The following is a 17,779-nucleotide window of genomic DNA, read 5'->3' as shown; positions in this document are numbered from 1 at the left end:
CAGAATATGCGCAAGACCTACACGTGGTAAATTAAATCGGATATTCTGTGAGAGGCCACGTAGCACAATGTGTCTTCACTAGAATCTCTTTAGCGATTTGACTTCTACACAAGTGGGCGGGAAATCTCGCATTAAGCAATGCAGTGAAGGCGCTCGCTAGGGTTCCTCGATTTTTGGTGTATCTGGTCCAAAGATGAGCTCCCTCGCGGCTATGGCGCTGCCAATCCATCGCTGCTGCGTGGAGGCCGTGGAGGCGTCTGATTTGGCATCGTGCAGCGGTAGATTCGCGCACAGGAGCTCCAAATGGAGGAGGGGGAGGGGCGCCGCCGCCGCCGCCGCCGCCGCTCACAGAGGTACTAAGCAGCGATTGTTGTGCAGCTCAATGCTCGATACATGGCGAGATTCAAGAGATGCTTCCAGAGTCTTGTGGCATGCGGTGTGGGATATTTCCACGGGGCAAGGGCATGTCCCCGTGGTTGTGGATGAGATTGCCGGGCAGTACGAAGATAGCTACGAGGACGTCGATAAGGTGAGAATCTCGGGGATGTTCTTGGATGATCTCTTACAAAATTTCTTCTTTCGATGCAGCATCTCATGGACTACTTCACATTCAAGGCTGTGAGAACTGTGCTGGCGCAATTGTATGAAATGAATCCCAGCCAATACATCTGGTTCTATAAGTAAGTTTCATGTTTGGATTTCTACTCTATAGCACTCTGTTCTAAAGGCAAAGTTTCTCAGCTTCGTTGGGAATAACAAACCACAGGATAGCAAAGTTTTCATCCGGCTCTTAGTCAAGGTAGAGAAAACAAGATCTCTTTCGTTTCCATTCTAACTTTGTGTGGCATTTTTCTCGTCTCGCAGGAGCGCCAGGAGCTTGCCGAGAGAGTGATGGTCACTCGCTTACACTTGTTTGGAAAATGGGTGAAGGTGAGAAGCCATAACTCCACGCCAGCAATTCTTTGTTTGATCGATCTCTTGTCGCAGAAATACAGCCACGAGAACATGTATAACGCAATCTCCGACCAGAATTTGGAGCTGCTGCGAGAGCGTTTGATACAAACCGTGAAGCTCCCATCAGACGGGGAGGAATTCACGAAAACGTAAATTCCACCACTCACGGGAATCCTGGATACTGTTCCTGGAGAGATTCCATTCGTACGAATCTTTCCCCATCGTATGTACGGAGATTAAACATGAAAGAAATAGTTTTCCTTGTTTCGCCCTTTAGCGTTTGAGTGCGCTTTGGTGCTTAGCTAGGGTTCTTGCGCGGTCGCCATGGATCGGCGAGCGCGAATTCTCGTCTTGTACGCGTCGCAGACTGGTAATGCCGAGGATGTAGCTGAGCGGATTGGCCGCGAGGCCGCGCGCCGCGCCTATCTTCCTCAAGTGATGAGTATGGATCGCTACGATCCGGTAAGGAGTAATCCCGCCTAGAATTTCTCATGGATTCTTCTTCTATAATCCTCAGCGGCAGCTCGCATCCGAAAATGCTGTGATTTTTGTGGCATCGACGACCGGGCAAGGGGATAAGCCAGACACTATGAAGGTTTGGCTTTTTTCTTTCGTCAGTTCTAGCTCAACTTTGTTTTGATTTGAGCTCTTCTTGATTTTGTAGAGGTTTTGGAAATTTTTGCTGAATAGCTCCCTGAGTAAGAGGTGGCTAGAGAATGTGAATTACGCTGTTTTCGGACTCGGTGACTCGGGGTACCAAAAGTTTAACGTAAGCGACCATCGCTTTTCTTCGATTCCTTAAAGTCATGGCTTTCTCTCTATCTATCTCTGCAGTTCGTCGCTTTGAAACTTGATCGAAGATTGGCGGACCTCGGAGCAAAGTCTATAGTTTATAGAGGACTGGGGGATGACCAGCATCGTTCTGGGTAAGTTCTATTCGCAAGTTTTAATTTTTTAAAGCAACTGTGATATTTTAGATACGAAGGAGCATTGGACCCATGGCTCGCTTCTCTGTGGTCCGCCGTGCGTAGAATTTATGGTAGAGAAGAAGTGAGCGAACCCGCTGATGATACAGCTTGGCAGCTTGATCCTCCCAAGTATAAAATAGTTTATCACCAGCCTCACATCTCATCTGTTGCAGAAGGCTATAGCACAGGTTTTCTTTTTTCATTTATTTCATGAGCTTTAACTAACTAGGAAGACAGATGTGCAGAGAAAATGGATTGAGCACGACCGAGCACGGACCATGATAGAAGTTGCCAGTGGCTCCTTCAATCCGCCAATTGCCGATGACAAAAACTTTGGTCGGGTTCCCAACAATCCCGTCTTTGCACAAGTGGTTAGTAACAACTTTTAGTTCTCTTAGATTACTTTCTACCGCGGACGCTTCTTTCTTGCAGATTAAAAACATGAGGCTGACCGACACAAGCCACGAACAGGATGTTCGACACTTGGAATTCGACCTTGGTGGTTCTGTACGTTGGGAGTTCGTGTCCTTATCAGCTAATGCTTCTGTTACAGGGACTAGAGTACGCTCCCGGTGACGTGCTTGGAGTTTTTCCAGCTCAAAGTGAGGAAGCTGTCTCCAGGTTTATGGAAAGATGCGGGTTGGATGAAGCTGCACTTGTTTCGGTTAGAAACTGGAGTTAATATGGATATGCCATCTCAACACTCTTACTGATTTTCTCAGGTTGAACCAGCAAACGCTGTAGAAGGTTATCAAAGTGTTGCTCCTATCACACTGAGGACGCTTGTTGAGGCCGTGATGGACATTAGTTCCGCGTCTCCCCGTCGCTACTTCTTTGAGGTATGGATGAACAAAAGTCGATAAAGAAAACTTTGTTTTCCCTGTCTGCTCTAGGTGATGATGCATTTCGCTGACGCAGAGCACGAGAAGGAAAGACTGCAATACTTTGCAACGTCCGAGGGAAGGGATGATCTTTACAACTACAACCAACGAGAGAGGCGCACAGTAACCGAGGTTAGCTCTGGATCTGATTTCACCATAACTTAGCTTCGGCTTCTCTTTCAGGTGCTCGAGGATTTTCCTTCTGTCCGGCTTCCACTGGAATGGCTTGTGCAGCTTGTTCCGCGCCTTCGACCTCGATACTTCTCCATCTCGTCGTCTCTCAAAGCGCATCCCAATGAGATCCATCTCACAATGGCCGTGGTGCAGTGGACAACTCCCTTCAAACGGAAAAGGCAAGGCCTGTGCTCCACTTGGCTGGCCCAACTCGATTCCAAAACAGGTACCACAGCCTCTCACATTTTTCACAAGAGCTCAGTTCCTCGTTTCCAGGTGTAGTTCCAGTATGGGTGACGAAAGGAATCCTCAAGCTTCCTCGTCCTTCGGTACCGCTGATACTCGTCGGTCCGGGAACCGGCTGTGCTCCATTCCGAGCCTTCATCGAGGAAAGAGCCGCGATCGCTGCAAGCCAGCCAGTAGCTCCAATCCTCTTCTTCTTCGGATGCCGCTACAGCGCAAAGGATTTCCTCTACAAGGAACAGTGGCAGGCTTTCGCCCAAGATCGAGGCGTGCTCTCGCAGGAAAATGGCGGTGGCTTCTTCGTCGCATTCTCCAGAGACCAGCCGAGAAAGATCTACGTCCAGCACAGGATTCGCGAGCAGAGCAAGCTGGTTTACAAGCTGATCGAAGATGGAGCAGCGATCTTCGTCAGTGGCTCCGCCGATAAGATGCCGGCGGACGTAGCGCAAGCTTTCGACGAGATCGCTGTCGAGATGGGCGATCCTCGAGCGGCACCTAAGAAGCTAGAAGCTCTCGGGAGATATGTAGTGGAAGTTTGGACGTGAATGAGCTAGGAGGAATATTCGAGAGAAAATTAGGGTTCTTCCGACGAAAATTAGGGTTCTTCCAGGGGATATGGCGGACAGGAAGATTTCTTCACAGGACTGGGAGCAGATATTTCAGGATTTCCGGGGCTCGAGCGATGCTCGCGGGCGATGGCTGTCGCTCTACACGCCCGCGGGGCTCGTGGAGCAGGCATTGCAAGCGGTGGGATCCAAGAAGGATTTTGCGCTCAAGCTCCAGACGCTCGCGTTTCTGGATGAGAATGCGGCCCTGCTCGTGGCAGACGATGCCGCGGCGCTGGATCTACTGCTGGACACACTGCGATCCACGCTCCAGGCCCCATCTTCCGCCGATGGAAACTCCTCCTCGTCCTCGATCAAGGAGCAGATGATGGTCACTGTGACGTCCACCATGGTGAGCATCGATGCGATCGGCAGCTCGCCGCGCCGCCTGGAGATTCTGGTGGAGATGCTGCTCGTCTTTATCAATCGGCCAAACCATTCCAGCGAGCGCCATCTCCGAGCCACTGCGTGTGAGTGTCTACGCGAGCTAGAAAAGGCCTATCCCTGCCTTCTCCATTCCAGCGCTGGCCATCTACTAGCGCTGTGCCAGAGCGAGCGGACTCACGCTGGCCAAGCGTACACGCTCCTTCTCACCAGCGTTCTTCGCAACATCGCCCTCTACATGCCTCTTCTACGATCTTTCTACGCTGGTACGTACTCCATCCTCTTCACCACCGTGCCTTTGATCCCATTCTCAATCTCGCCATTCCTCAGCAGTGTTTCTTCTAGCTCCTCGTCACCCGCAGTTCTTTCCTCGTCCAAGGATTTCTCCGAGGAATGCATGAAAGAGTTTCGTAGAGTGATATCTTTCCTTCTCGAGAAGCCGAGTCTCTTAACCGAGTGTGGGGTGGCCGAGTTTATATCCGATGTGTGTCGCACAGCCAGCTGCTTGGATTTGCAACCCAGCTTGCTCAAGATCCAGTTCTGGAACCTCTTGCATTCTTTCAGTCCGATCTCCTGCCATGGCTTTCTCACCATCCTTGCTCGCTTCCCTGATGCTTTCGAAGGAGAAGAGTCGATCGTATACAAGCGTCTTGTGTTGTTCTCGAGAGAGCTCTCTCAGCCGCTCACTGTTCGTCTCCTGGCCATACACTGGCTGCTGGGCGTCGAGAACTTGGTCACCTCCAGAGGCAGGGAAGGTGTTCTTCCGCTGGTGGCGAAGTCACTCTATCCGGAAGCTTTTGATCCGCTCTCGCTCAAGGCCGCAAAGCTGGAGTGTCTCGCTCGCTTTGCAGTGGTTTTCGACAGGCAGCAGCGAGAAGGCTCTTCCGAGAACTTTGTCCGCGTCATGGTCCAGGAAGATGCGACGGACATGGCCAGCAAGCTCTTGAAGGACGGACTGGTGTGCTTGTCATCTTACAAGTGGCTTCCTCCGAGCAGCACAGAGACGAGGCTACTGTTCCGGACACTTCACAGGTTTTTGGTTTCCGGATACGAGCATTCTTCAAAGGTGGTGGCGGTGTTGGAAGATGGTGAAGCTCTGGTGGACTCTTTGCTCTTCAGGTCTCTACAGGATCACCTCGTCAGAATGGCTAGAACTGTGAGGAAGCTCGTGGATAGAATCCTCGCTCTGCTGGACAGGTTTCTAAGCTGTGAGGCTCATCACGGCCTCGGTGAGCGGCTCTTGAGAACTTTCAGTGAGGATCTGGTCCCTGCTCTTCCTTCGAATTCGCAGCTCCCGGCCTACTTTCCGTTGATGGAGAGGATTGCAGAGAGTGGCAAGATTCCTCCCAGAGCGCTCATCAAATCCCTCGAAACTTATCTCAGGTTCAAGGTTGGCAAGCACTCTGGGATTAACGCTGCGAATTACTGGCTCCGAGGAAGCGAGGTTCTGACCATCTGCCGAACTCTACTTATGCATCACCAGAGCTCGAGAGTTTTTCGCCGGCTGACAGAGCTCTTTGGATATTTGTGCCTCTACTTTCCAGACATCGAGGTTCGAGACAATGCAAGGTAATCTTTTATCTTTTGTTCATGTGAAAGTGTTAAAAGTTCTCTCGGGTTTGTCTCAGGTTCTACCTCCGGATGCTGATATCAATCCCAGGAAATCGTCTGCGGGAAATACTTACGTACGGAGAAAGCCAGACAGAAGATTCAAAGCCACAGCTGCTGCATGTGTCCTCGTTTCTGGGATCGCCATCGCCTCGAGTCTACCTGGGAAAGAAGGCGTCCATACAGGTCTCGTCCTTTATCCATCTCACCCGAGAGACTCCACTGCTGGTGCGAAGCTCGTGGTCTCTGGTGCTGCACGATACTTTCCAGCCCATTCTGGAGCCTGTCACGGCAGAAGATCAGAAGCCGACAGCAGCAGAACCAGGTAGTAGCCTCGTCGCAATAACCGACGACGAAGTTCCTGGCGACTCGGATCATCCAACTTCGGACAATGTGCTGCGTATGATGGATGCAAAGACTGCGGATACTCTCGCAATTCTTCGAAGGCACTTCTCCGGGGTCTCGGAATCGGGTGTGAAGATCCAGGTGGTTTGCCGGTTGAAAGTGAAGTCACTGGAAGCAGCAACAGATAACGTGGACGCACAAAACTTGGCTGCCATATATGCTGCGGTCATCAGCTTCTCGACGAGTGGCTTGTATGGGCCTATACCGCCAGTCCGTGTTCCATTCCTCCTGAGCGAGCCTTCACACAAGCCAAAGTCTTCGGTGACGAGTCCGACCGCCAGTACCACGTCCGAAGGGACCGAACGAAGAGTTAAGTTTCTGGAGCCGCCGCGATCAAGCCATCCCGAGGAGCAACCAGTCGAAGCACACAAGTTTGGCAAGGTGGTGACGATCGTGCTGGAGCCCCAGCAGCCGGTTCCAACTTTGGTCGACTGCCACATTGCTTTCACGGACGAGGACGCTCAGACCGTTCACGGGCAACTGGACAGCATTCCAGTCGGCATCGAGGACCTGTTCATGAAGCCGACGGTGCCGGCGAGCGTCTCCAACGAGCCGGAGTATCTCCTGAGCCTGTTCAACGCGCTGTGGTATGGGTGTAGCGGACCAGGGAAGCTCGGGACGGAGATCTTTCTCTTGAAGGATGGAAGGCAAGGGCTGGGCTTGCAGGGCTCGGAGTCCGTCAAGCTCCTGGAAGCTCAAGCGGACAGAGTTTTCTCGGCCGTGGAGAACTACTTGGCTGGTTTCGTGGTGTCCGTGAGCGGGACTTCTCTCAAGGAGATGGCGAGATACAGTGGAAAGTTTGACAAGAGCTGCTGGATCGAGGAACCGTCTTGCTCGAGGAGCTCCTCGAGCGCTTCTTCGCAAACCGAGGACAAAGTCGACGATCACGAGCAGCAGCAGCAGCAGCAGCAGCAGCTCTTGGATCATCCTCACCACGATCCATTCTCTCTGGAGAGCGATTTGCTGCTTGCGAGCGAAGACTCCGCCGGCGGAGGAGAGCTCGGCTGCTTCATGGTGCTCGTTTTCCTTCCTCCAAGGTACCATTTGCTCTTGAGAATGGAGGTCTCGGATTGGTCTACCTTGATTCGCATTAGAACAGACTACTGGCCGAGCCTAGCTCACGTTGACGAATTCCTCGAATCGTTCGTTATCCCGAGAACAAAGATGGATTTCTAGAGCGCTCCACATTTTTTGGAATAAAAAAGAGGGCAGAGAAGATTTAGGTTCTTGGGTTTAGGGTTTGGGAGGAATATCCCCGAATATTCACCGATAGGACAAGGACGACTTTATGTGTCTATGTCCGCCGCCTAAGCCCGTGCTCACCTGCATACGCCGCCGCTGGACATCATGTGTCCCGTCGACGATGGCTTCGTGGTGGTGGATTGGCTGGGATTTGAGACAGGCTTCCAAGTGGACGTGCACTGATCCCGTCAACCCTGGGGTCGAAGACGTGCAAGTGTTCAAGCAGCAGCTGCTGGACATGTCTTCAAGTTAAACCAGGATGGTTCTTAAAGTTGCCATTGATCTCTTCTTTCCGATACGAAGATGCTCTGAGTAACTTCAATGCCGCGGATCGCTTCTTCCCTTCTTCATCACAGGTTGCCAAATCAAAACATACAATTTGGAGACGAGGCTGCTCTTCCGGTTTCCGGATATGGTGGCGGTGTTGGAAATTGCTGCTCAGGTCTCTGCAGGATAACCTCGTCGATAGAATCCTCGCTCTACTGAACAGGTTTCTAAGCTGTGAGGCTGGGGGAGCGTCTCTTGAGAACTTTCAGTGAGGATCTGGTCCCTGTGCTTCCCTCGAACTCGCAGCTCCCGGCCTTGAAAAGGATTGCAGACAGTGGCAAGATTCCTCCCAGCGCGCTCATCAAGTCCCTCGAAACTTATCTCAAGTTCAAGGTTGGCAAGCACTCTGGATTAACGCTGCGAATCTGGCTCCATGCATCACCAGAGCTCGAGAGTTTTTCGCCGGCTGACGAGCTCTTTGGATATCAGTGCCTCTACTTTCCAGACATCGAGGTCCGAGACAATGCAAGGTAATCTTGTTTGAAGTGCTCAAAGTTCTCTCGGAGTTTGTTTCAGGTTCTACCTCTGGATACTGATATCAATCCCAGGAAATCGTCTGCGGGAAATACTTACGTACGGAGATAGCCAGACAGAAGATTAAAAGCCACAGCTGCTGCATGTGTCTTCGTTCTGGGATCGCCATCGCCTCGAGCCTACCTGGGAAAGAAGGCATCCATACAGGTCTCGTCCTTTATCCATCTCACTCGAGAGACTCCACTGCTGGTGCGAAGCTCGTGGTCTCTGGTGCTGCACGATATTTTCCAGCCCATCTGTAATGGCAGAGGACCAGAAGCAGGCAGTAGCCTCGTCGCAGTAAGGGACGACGAAGTTCCTGGCGGCTCGGATCACCCAACTTCGGACAATGTGCTGCGTATGATGGATGCAAAGACTGCGGATACTCTCGCAATTCTTCGAAGGAACTTCTCCGGGGTTTAGGAATCGGGTGTGAAGATCCAGGTGGTTTGCCAGCTGAAAGTGAAGTCACTGGAAGCAGCAACAGATAACGTGGACGCTGCCATATGAGCTTCTCGACGAGTGGCTTGTATGGGCCTATACCGCCAGTCCGTGTTCCATTCCCCCTGAGCGAGCCTTCGCACAAGCCAAAGAGTCCGACCGCCAGTCCCACGTCCGAAGGAACACACAATTTTGGCGATGTGCTGGAGCCCCAGCAACCGGTTCCAACGTTCACATTGCTTTCACGGACGAGGACGCTCAGACCGTTCGCGGGCAACTGGACAGCATTCCAGTCGGCATCGAGAACCTGATGAAGCCGACGGTGCTGGCGAGCATCTCCAACGAGCCGGAGTATCTCCTGATCCTGTTCCACGCGCTGTGGTATGGGTGTAGCGGACCAGGGAAGCTCGGGACGGAGATCTTTCTCCTGAAGGATGGAAGGCAGGGGCTGGGCTTGCAGGGCTCAGAGTCCGTCAAGCTCCTGGAAGCTCAAGTGGACAGAGTTATGCCAGCCCTCCGCCGGTGGACCCTTCGCTCGCGAGCAGCAAATCGAATGGATCGTGATGAGGATGCTGCTGCTGCGCTCGTGATCGTCGACTTTGTCAAGCTCGGATTGCGACGAAGAACCGCTTGGAGCAAGATGGCTGCTTCAACCATTTGCTCTTGAGAATGGAGGTCTCGGATTGGTCTGCCTACTACTTAGCTCACGTCGAAGCCGGTTCTTTTCTTGGCCATTTCCACCATATCCCCATGCAATCACTTTCCCGTCCTCTAAGTGAAACAAGTAGAATGTTACGTACCAACAAGAAAAAACCAAGGCAAGAACTTACGAGTGAGAGCAGCAGCATGGAATGCACCACAAGCTACTTGCACTAGAGTCCATGGCCAAGCTCATGGTTTGCATTCCCTGAACTTGAATCATCACTATTCTCCCCAGCTTTCATCAGGAAAAGAAAAATACCTCCCCAAGACCATAATTGACCCGACTTAGTGAGAGCCATTGTGAAAAATCCCCCGCAATAAACCGAGGCGATGGGAACGTCTAGCGCTTGGACCTTCGTCGGCCTGCTCAATGCACCTTCGTCCATGATGTCCGGATTTCCATGCCCGAGCCTTCCTTCACCCTCGTCTCTTCCCCATGTGTAAAGCTCGCCTTTACAGAAGAAAGAAGAAGAAGAAAACAATCAGACTTCCTCAAGAAAAAAGAGAACTTTGCTTGCCACTTTCTGTGACTGCGGCAGTGTGCGATCCCCCAGCCGAAACGTGAACTATCCTGTCTTTCCACGGGCCTTCCAACAATGAGCTCTCGCTCGTATGATCCATGGCCTAGAGCATCAACAGCCCCGTGCCCCCTGCAAGCTTTGGCATCAACACATCTCAAACGCAAGAACAAGAAAATAAGAAATTAAAAACCAAGGATGATCTCACGTACCATGTATACACATTTCCAACCTCCGTGAGAGCGATGTTGTGCAATCCTCCAGCGCTCGCCATTTGGACCCTCTTGATCCTGATATTCACGTAAGGCTTGTACTGGTTAAACTCCGTGTCTATGCCCAGCCTTCCACCATCGCCCTTCCCCCACACAAAACATCCTGCTCGGCAAAGAGCACCGAATGGAAGAGCCCGCAAGTCACTCCAACATTTCCCAGCTGGGGCTTGGCCTTCTCTATAAAGAGCGATGGATCCAAGGCAGGCTAAATGTAAGAGACGAGAGACAAGCTCTTTTTCTGCTTTCGCGAAGGCCAAAAAACTACTTGTTTTCTCCAGGAGGAAAGCACAGCGTTGCTTGATGTAAGCCTTGGAATATAAATCGGTAAGCGCGCGCATGCGTTGGATGAGACGGTTGGAAAACGATGGGCAGAGCGACTGCTGTATAAGGTCGCCGCCCCCGGCTGCCATACTCCTCTAACAGTGCTTTTTCTTCTGGCTTTCTGGAGCTGTTGTTTTAGTGCGGGCAACGCTTGGAATTTCCAAAATAAGAAATTATTTCCATAGCTTATATAAAATGCTATTGCCTTTTGGGTTAGGTATCCTTTCCAGAACAAGAAAAGAGCATTAAAGGCAAGGAAGTGAAATGTTTGAGGTGAACAAGGTCGTGCATACACAAGAAATGGTTGCGAGTGATCAAGGATTCCAAGCATTCACCGATGGATCGTTCAAACATGGAGTTTTTGGAGGTTATGGCGTGTTTATCCCAAGAGTTTCCATGCGACTCGCTTGCGGAAGAAGGGTAAACGACAATTTATACACAAGCTCCGCCATCACGTTTGAGCTATTGGGTTTGTTGCGAGCCCTCGAAATCTGTTTGGAGATGGAATGGCACTGGGGATTGTGGGAGCCAATCTTTGTATACACAGACAGTTATGATTCCTTGACACTGCTGGAGATGTATGTGCAGGACCCAATAGCCCTGAGTCACCACCCAAATGTAGACATTATTCAAAGGATTGTTTGGGTTGCAAGAACATCGTTTGTTCCAATTCATTTTTGTAAGGTGAAGGGGCACTATGACATTGCTGGAAATCAAGTTGCAGACGAACTAGCAAAGATTGGTGCACATCTATTTCCAGGACAATCACAGCTTATGAATGCTATGGCTGAGTTACAGTATGATCAACACCAAAGCTATTCACGGCCTCAACAACTTGCAATTTATTAAAAAAAAACAAAAAAAAACGTTAGCGAAATTTTGTTTGTGAAACGGGGACTAAAAGTTTCTAAATGTTAATTTCCTGAAGCATTAAAGTGAAACAGTAGCTCTTCAAACTTTAAACGATGGAAAATGTATTTCCATGCTCAACTGGAGTTGCACTCCTGGCATGGTATCCAGAGGAGCATCTGGTAGGATTTATTGCCGCGGAGTTACATTGTAATTGCCTCATGCTCCGGCAGCCTCGTGTGTGGCATTCATGGAGGTAACATAAACGACGACGTGCCCGATTAGCCAGGTCGCACGGGTTTCCAACTTGAGCACCAGTTCACTCTGCGAGTCTGTACACCGTTTATACTCGGAACTCGAGCCGCCAAGTCTGGGTGTCTCCAACTAGCAGCAGCTGACTGACAGGAAATCTTGCTGGGGAGCTCATCTTTCGGGGTAGCAAATTGCAGGCTTATGACATTCACTCTTCAGGAAACCTGGTCCGCAATGCCAATTCCAGGTGAAGTTTGGAACGACTTTCCGCTGCCACCAGATGATTGTGTGCATCATCTCGCAAATCTCTTTCAGTCAGCATGCATAGAAGAGTGTTCAAAAAACACTAGTAGATTGGTGGAAGCAGGAAGAAGAGACAGAAATCATCAACCAAATTGATCTCGATTGCATCGTGTTCTGGACAGTTAGGTAATGTTTTTGCTAAGGTATCATTGGTCAGTCGAAAAGTCAATGAAAATCAATAAAACGTCAACAGAAAGTCAATGAAATCAATGCTGGCGATTTCGACGGTTGCGATTCTCCACATTCCATTATGGAATGCTCCTCTTCGATGGACGGCCCAGATGTCCGCTAGAAAGCTTCTTTAGTTTATTGCTACAGCTCGCTCGATAACGACGCGGCAACAGGATCGCGACGAGCCACAGTGTCTAGCATTCTCTTTTGAGGCGCCAGCGCGAAGATTAAAAGATTTTCTCGTCCACTGGGCCATCGATCAATCGCCGCCGCGGCAGCGCGCATTCCATCGAGGTGAGCTGGAAATCCATCGCTGCCAGGGTTCTTATCCCCTTCCTCGCTAGGGATCCTCCATTTCGAGGCCCCAATGCAGCTCCTCCACGCGATTAGGGCTCTCGGACAACGCATTTCCGCTCGGCATTGGAGCTCGCGTCGATGATACTCCGGCGGCGATGGATCGCAGCTCCTCCTTTCCAGCTCGCAAGCTGGAGCACGATTCCGGCGGCGACGCGGCGGCGGCGCCATCGCTGGAGCACTGGCTGGTGGGATTTTGCACCATCAGGTTCGATTTAGAACAGGGACAGGTTGTGGAGGAATGCTACCCGGCCGGGGCTTTGAGCCAGGAGGAAGAGCTCGACGTGGCCTTCAGCTCCTTTCCAGACTCCATGGCCAACTCTCGAGCAAGCAAAGATTTTGGAGTGCACGACACAGTCTTCTTCTTTCGGACGCAACGACGTGGGTTGCCACTCGAGAACTCCATCTCTAGGCGCAGCAGCTTGACAAGATCCACTTCCACGCTACCTTTCAAGGCCGAGGATCAGGATGGCGCTAGACTTTCGATCGACTCGGAGGTTCTCAAGAAGAAGAGCAACGAGAAGAGCGTCGGCGTGAATGGGACGGCGATCAATGGTCTCGGCAAAGGTGGGCAGAAGTATCTCTACGGCTTCGTCTTCAACAGGCAGAGATACGACGCAAAGCTCAAGCGAGGTGGCGAGCAAAAGTCGGTGCTGGTTCTGTCCGAGCTGCCGCTTTACTGCGTCTTCAAGCCGCTGGTGGAGCTCCTGGGGCCGCTCTACTTTGAGAACGGTGTGGCGGCGCTCGAGCAGGCCGCGCTACACATGTCTCGCTGGCCGCGGCCGAGGTTTGGGACGATGATGGAACTCATGCTCGGGAAAGTTGTGATCAAGTCACATCTTCCACCGCTTCACACGCTTCCGCCGGGGCCTGGAGCTTCCAGGGACGGGTTTACGAGCGCCATGGCTCCCGTGTCGCCGTCGAACAGGTCGGTTCCTCAGAGTATCTTCCACGACGTGAACCTCTACGGAGTTTTTAAGGGGCTCTTGGGGCATCTCTGGACGCTCTGGGAGCTGCTGTTGATAGGAGAGCCGCTGCTGGTGATCTCTCCCACGCCTTCTCAGTGCTGCGAGGCTGTTGCGGGGTTGATCAGCTTGATCGCGCCTCTGCCATGCAGCGTCGACTTTCGGCCGTACTTCACGATCCACGATCCGGGCTTCGCGTCGCTCAACTCATGCACGGAGGAGGACAGGATACCTCCGATGATCCTCGGCGTCACCAACGTTTTCTTCCTCAAGGCGCTCAAGATGTTTCCTCACGTCCTCTCGGTGGGAGCTTGCGGGAGCTTGGACAGGAAGAAGGTGGCAGGCAAAGCAACGTCGCAGGGTCGCCTCCAAAAGCAGATACAGCTCGTGAGGCGGCTCTATCCAGCGAACTTGCTCGCCAGGAAAGAAGGACCGCTGTGTCTGATGGGAGAGCACAGGGAAGCGCTGTGGACGACGCACAGCCCCGCGACCAAGGGAGATGTCCAGGTTCTAAACAGGCTGGTGAACGCAGAGCCGTCACTTTGCATCGAAGAATCGACCTCGGTCGTCAACAATGACGCCTTGAGGCGGCATTTCCTGGAGCTCACCACAAACTTCCTGGCACCATTCGGTCCTTACTTGCGAGCGAGCACTCCCCAGGAGGGAATCTCGCCGTTCTTGGGGCCGCCGCCACTTCCACCGTTTGATGCGTTGACGTTCCTGGAAGCTTTGGCCGGAAGAGGTCCCGGGAAGTTCTTGTCCAAGCGGTCGAACACACACTGGCTCAATCTCTACAGGTTAGCTTGCCTGTTGTAGTTTTTCTCCATGGTTTCTCTAAGAGATTCGTGCGTGCTTTTGGCAGGCAATTCTTGGAAGGACCGAACTTCATGCCTTGGTTCCAGAGGAGACGAGCTGTTGCCGAGCAAGAGCAACACCGTCTGTGGCGAGACGCCTGCAACAAAGCGGACGTTCGCGTGTTCCTCCGGAAGATGACGGAGGTGGAAGTCGTCGATTCGTTCAACGCTGTGGAGAGACACCTCGCGGAAGAAATCGAGGTCAGAAACAGTCGCAGCACGATTGATTTTGGATCAACCATCCTTGAATTGTTTCTACGCAGGTTTCCAGAGAGAGCGGCATCGACTTTAACAAGACTAATGCGTTTGAGAAGATTACCGGCGATCTAAAAGCCATTTTCGAGTTCCTGCCGAAAGACCTCCAGGAGCTCATGTACCTGAATCCCCAGCGAGCAAAATTCCTTCACTTATAACACAGGATCAAATCGATCAAAGCGATGGAAGAAAGAAAGTAGTAAAAAGAGAAGAGGTCGTTCACTTTTTCCAAGTGGGGATCACCATAGAATACACAGAATGGACAGTGCATTGGATTATATCAGCAAAGTCTCTGGTGATTGCTCACATAGCTTTCACATATACAAACCAACACCATATAGAGTAGAGCCCCCCAATCTCTCTTTTTTTTTTTTGTGATTTTTCCGTGTCCCTGTTTGCTCTCCACTCAGCTATAGCTACATACCCCCACCACCACTTAGAAACCGTGTATCTTGATTAGATCCTTCTTGACCACTCCGGCTTGGACGAGGAACTGCGACACATTCTTGCGCTGATCGCCCTGTAGCTGAATCACCTGACCCAGCTCCGGATCTTGCACCACGGTGCCGTTGCAGCAGAATTCCTGCCAAACAATCGTCGCCCACGACGAGATTTAGAGCCAATTCGAGCCAATTCGATCGAGAAAAGAGGGGAATTCGCTCTAGCCTGGGGAAAGAGGGCGATGGATCTCTCTTACCTTTTTGAAGTCCTTGAGGATCTTGTTGTAATTAAACTCCTTGCGCAGGCCTTGGACGGTGGTCAAGCTCTTGCGGCCATTTCGCTGCTGGACTCTCACATGGACGTATTCCGCGGATCCAACACCACCGGATTCCTCAGCATTCGCTTCGGCAAAGGGATCTGGCAGACAAATCCGTGAGAAAGATGGGGAGAATCAACCTAATTGGGCGGGGCGAAGAGAATTGGGGGTCGGGGATTTCTTCCTCGATCCTCAGATCCTTACCGTAGGCGCCAGGAATCTGGATGTCAGCCTCAGACATGAACTTGATCTACTGTTGTTCTTGCCGCCGCTCGCGATTGAATCTAAGGCGCTTCGCTTCGCACAAACAACGAAGGGGCACGAACTGGAAAACCCTAGAAGACGGGTATCACATATATTATATTCTACCCTGCGACGTGGCGGCCGGCAAGTGGCTGGCGTTAGATTCCAAGGGTTTAGGGTTCTTCGACGCGCTTGTATGGCGGTGAGCGATGCGCCTGGCGGGAATGCGGGGGATCGTCGCGATTTCCTCGAGCGCTGGAGCGATGGCGCTGCGGCGGCGCTGCGGCACGGCTGCTGGGAATCCCGGGAGCGCTGGTGGGACGGATGATCCTCAGGGTTCCAGGCAGGAAATCGATCTCTTGTGGCGGCCAGAGGAGAGGAGCATTGTGTTGCCTCAGCTGGATCGGAGGAATATGGAATATCAGGATAAGCTGGAGCTCGTTTGGGACAAGGTGCGTGACGTTCCTGGGCATAGAGTTGCTTCCTACATTAACTGGCTCGTGGATATGGGAGAGATTGATTCCAAACCCATGGTTTTGTCGATCATCCGCAAGCTGACCAAGCGGCAAAAATACAAGACGGCTCTAGATGTAAGTTCTTCTCGTTTTGTTTTTCTTTGCAAGAGCTAAGGAGGAGTTTTTTTTCTTTTGTTTCGAATGTAAAGGTTGGAAATTGGCTGCTCTTCCAGAAAGCTTTCGAGATCGATGATCGAGACTATGTCCTCCAAGTGGATTACTACGCGCACGTCGATATGTATCTAGCCGAGATGGCGTTTAACAGGCTTCCTGACGACAAGAAGACCGAGGAAGCTTACAACTATATACTGGCCGGGTATGTGAGGAACAGGATGCTCGAGAAGGCTGTGGTAGTCATGGACAAGATCAGAGAGCTGGGCCTCGTCTCTGCATTCTCGTTGGAACAGATGACGCTGCTCTTCCATTATCTGGGGCTCGAGCGTAGAATCCCAGCGTTGGTGGTAGAAGCAAGGTCGCTCGGTCTTCACTTTCATCCGCATTTCCTCAACACTCACCTGTGGATCAAACGTCGGCATGGCGATCTTTCTGGGATGGAGGAGATTGTCGAGGAGCTAGAGCTCATGGGAAGGTCCAACGCATGGACTTATATCTTTATTGCCTCGGCGTACATTCAAGCTGGTTTCCCCGAGAAGGCTCACGCAGCACTCGGAGCAGCGGAGGCAGGAATTAGAAATGGCCGCTTCAAGAAGCAACGCAAGGTGTACAACAAAATTCTCCTCCTCTACGGCCTTTTGAAAGACATGGAGGGGATCGAAAGAGTGTGGGGAATACTCAACAGCAGGCCTCTCGTAGCGGTGCACAACCATCTTTTCATGATCGAGGCTCTTGGAAGCGCCGGAAACATTGGAAGAGCTGAAGAGATCTTTGAGGAACTAAGAAAGTGTCGTGGAGTACGTAAGGAGTACAGGCAGTTTATCGTCATGGCTGGAGCTTATACCAAGAACGGGCTCATGGACAAGGCGACCGAAGTACTCTATGACTATCCGGCAAAATACAAAGCTCGACCGGTCCCTGAGCTCTACCACTACTTTATCAAGGGTTATATCAAGCGAAACGAGAAGGACTGGGCCATCGAGGCGTACGAAGAAGGCCAAAGCCTCGTCCGGTACAGGTCTACCAAGCTGTGGTATGAAACCATGCTGGAAGTTATGAGCATTTATGCGGAGAGGGGTGATGTTACCAGTGCTCTGGCGATGTTTAAGCACTGCAAGGCTTGCAAGCACAGGGATATTCGGATGTTTACACTCTTGTTCAAGACTTACGTGGTGGCCAAAGAACCTGCTCATGGCTTGATCAAGAGAATGGTTATGCTGGGATTCGAGCCAAACGACGAGATCCGGGAACTTATACTACAGCTCAAGCCCATAAGGAAACAGTTCGAGGAGGACCGGTTTGAGAGGAAAGTCTTTGGAAAGCCACACTTGCAATGGTTAAGATGGGAAGATGATGCGGTCAAGAGGAGATGGTTTGGAAGAGGACCGCGCAGGAAAGTTAAACAGCTGCTTAGAAAAGTTAATCGGTACTATAAAAGGAAGAAGAGGGTCTGGTGCACGGAAGTTCACGATGACCCCAGCCTGGACTAGTGTATGCGAGGAAGTTAAAGATTTCTTGTCGTCCTGGTAACATGAGGTGAGAATGTGGCCTCCGATTTATTTGGTGCGGCAGAAAGACTGTGACGAACG

At 51.5% G+C, this 17,779-nt stretch overlaps 6 protein-coding genes across 7 annotated transcripts; 5 read left to right on the top strand and 1 right to left on the bottom strand.

Annotated features, from left to right (window-relative positions):
• The first annotated feature begins 111 nt into the window (after positions 1-111).
• Positions 112-1,220, top strand: LOC9644553 (chaperonin-like RbcX protein 2, chloroplastic). Its single transcript, XM_002983926.2, has 5 exons — positions 112-529; positions 589-680; positions 742-799; positions 865-930; positions 988-1,220. The coding sequence occupies exons 1-5, from the start codon at positions 194-196 to the stop codon at positions 1,105-1,107; spliced, it is 672 nt and encodes a 223-aa protein (XP_002983972.2). The 5' UTR covers positions 112-193; the 3' UTR covers positions 1,108-1,220.
• Positions 1,221-1,246: 26 nt separating this feature from the next.
• LOC9644552 (NADPH-dependent diflavin oxidoreductase 1) lies at positions 1,247-3,804 on the top strand. The gene is made up of 12 exons (XM_024689155.1): positions 1,247-1,416; positions 1,472-1,549; positions 1,619-1,723; positions 1,789-1,880; positions 1,932-2,110; positions 2,160-2,293; positions 2,355-2,429; positions 2,476-2,586; positions 2,645-2,761; positions 2,816-2,935; positions 2,987-3,203; positions 3,254-3,804. Exons 1-12 carry the CDS (start codon positions 1,279-1,281, stop codon positions 3,763-3,765), a joined length of 1,878 nt encoding a protein of 625 aa, XP_024544923.1. The 5' UTR covers positions 1,247-1,278; the 3' UTR covers positions 3,766-3,804.
• Positions 3,805-3,835: 31 nt separating this feature from the next.
• LOC9644208 lies at positions 3,836-7,448 on the top strand. The gene is made up of 2 exons (XM_024689151.1): positions 3,836-5,778; positions 5,838-7,448. The coding sequence occupies exons 1-2, from the start codon at positions 3,836-3,838 to the stop codon at positions 7,396-7,398; spliced, it is 3,504 nt and encodes a 1,167-aa protein (XP_024544919.1). The 3' UTR covers positions 7,399-7,448.
• A 4,846-nt stretch (positions 7,449-12,294) lies between these two features.
• LOC9644207 (protein DENND6A) lies at positions 12,295-14,869 on the top strand. Of its 2 annotated transcripts, XM_024689042.1 has the most exons (4): positions 12,295-12,427; positions 12,478-14,249; positions 14,315-14,507; positions 14,570-14,869. In XM_024689042.1, the coding sequence occupies exons 2-4, from the start codon at positions 12,586-12,588 to the stop codon at positions 14,717-14,719; spliced, it is 2,007 nt and encodes a 668-aa protein (XP_024544810.1). In that variant the 5' UTR covers positions 12,295-12,427; positions 12,478-12,585; the 3' UTR covers positions 14,720-14,869. The 2 variants fall into 2 exon arrangements, with proteins under 2 accessions (XP_024544810.1, XP_024544811.1); XM_024689043.1 differs by having other exon boundaries at positions 12,295-14,249.
• LOC9644550 (protein translation factor SUI1 homolog) lies at positions 14,812-15,649 on the bottom strand. Its single transcript, XM_002983788.2, has 3 exons — positions 15,523-15,649; positions 15,259-15,419; positions 14,812-15,144 (listed from the first exon to the last, which is right to left on the bottom strand). The coding sequence occupies exons 1-3, from the start codon at positions 15,557-15,559 to the stop codon at positions 14,998-15,000; spliced, it is 345 nt and encodes a 114-aa protein (XP_002983834.1). The 5' UTR covers positions 15,560-15,649; the 3' UTR covers positions 14,812-14,997.
• LOC9644549 (pentatricopeptide repeat-containing protein At1g60770) lies at positions 15,646-17,720 on the top strand. The gene is made up of 2 exons (XM_024689044.1): positions 15,646-16,151; positions 16,226-17,720. The coding sequence occupies exons 1-2, from the start codon at positions 15,771-15,773 to the stop codon at positions 17,678-17,680; spliced, it is 1,836 nt and encodes a 611-aa protein (XP_024544812.1). The 5' UTR covers positions 15,646-15,770; the 3' UTR covers positions 17,681-17,720.
• Positions 17,721-17,779: the final 59 nt, after the last annotated feature.

The sequence above is a fragment of the Selaginella moellendorffii genome, unplaced genomic scaffold (assembly GCF_000143415.4).
Source record: "Selaginella moellendorffii unplaced genomic scaffold, v1.0 SELMOscaffold_60, whole genome shotgun sequence".
Lineage (NCBI taxonomy): Eukaryota > Viridiplantae > Streptophyta > Lycopodiopsida > Selaginellales > Selaginellaceae > Selaginella > Selaginella moellendorffii.
The sequence above is the reverse complement of the archived record's forward strand: the minus strand, read 5'-3'. Positions and strand labels throughout refer to the sequence as shown.

Coding starts and splice junctions, on each gene's coding strand:
- LOC9644553 (XM_002983926.2), top strand. CDS start 194: ATGAGCTCCCTCGCGGCTATGGCGCTGCCAATCCATCGCTGCTGCGTG. Junction 530..588: donor GCTACGAGGACGTCGATAAG/GTGAGAATCTCG, acceptor CTTTCGATGCAG/CATCTCATGGACTACTTCAC. Junction 800..864: donor TCATCCGGCTCTTAGTCAAG/GTAGAGAAAACA, acceptor CTCGTCTCGCAG/GAGCGCCAGGAGCTTGCCGA.
- LOC9644552 (XM_024689155.1), top strand. CDS start 1,279: ATGGATCGGCGAGCGCGAATTCTCGTCTTGTACGCGTCGCAGACTGGT. Junction 1,417..1,471: donor GTATGGATCGCTACGATCCG/GTAAGGAGTAAT, acceptor TATAATCCTCAG/CGGCAGCTCGCATCCGAAAA. Junction 2,111..2,159: donor TGCAGAAGGCTATAGCACAG/GTTTTCTTTTTT, acceptor CTAGGAAGACAG/ATGTGCAGAGAAAATGGATT.
- LOC9644208 (XM_024689151.1), top strand. CDS start 3,836: ATGGCGGACAGGAAGATTTCTTCACAGGACTGGGAGCAGATATTTCAG. Junction 5,779..5,837: donor GAGGTTCGAGACAATGCAAG/GTAATCTTTTAT, acceptor GGTTTGTCTCAG/GTTCTACCTCCGGATGCTGA.
- LOC9644207 (XM_024689042.1), top strand. CDS start 12,586: ATGGATCGCAGCTCCTCCTTTCCAGCTCGCAAGCTGGAGCACGATTCC. Junction 14,250..14,314: donor CACTGGCTCAATCTCTACAG/GTTAGCTTGCCT, acceptor TGCTTTTGGCAG/GCAATTCTTGGAAGGACCGA. Junction 14,508..14,569: donor ACCTCGCGGAAGAAATCGAG/GTCAGAAACAGT, acceptor GTTTCTACGCAG/GTTTCCAGAGAGAGCGGCAT.
- LOC9644550 (XM_002983788.2), bottom strand. CDS start 15,559: ATGTCTGAGGCTGACATCCAGATTCCTGGCGCCTACG. Junction 15,420..15,522: donor CCAGATTCCTGGCGCCTACG/GTAAGGATCTGA, acceptor TTTGTCTGCCAG/ATCCCTTTGCCGAAGCGAAT. Junction 15,145..15,258: donor TCCTCAAGGACTTCAAAAAG/GTAAGAGAGATC, acceptor ATTGTTTGGCAG/GAATTCTGCTGCAACGGCAC.
- LOC9644549 (XM_024689044.1), top strand. CDS start 15,771: ATGCGCCTGGCGGGAATGCGGGGGATCGTCGCGATTTCCTCGAGCGCT. Junction 16,152..16,225: donor AATACAAGACGGCTCTAGAT/GTAAGTTCTTCT, acceptor TCGAATGTAAAG/GTTGGAAATTGGCTGCTCTT.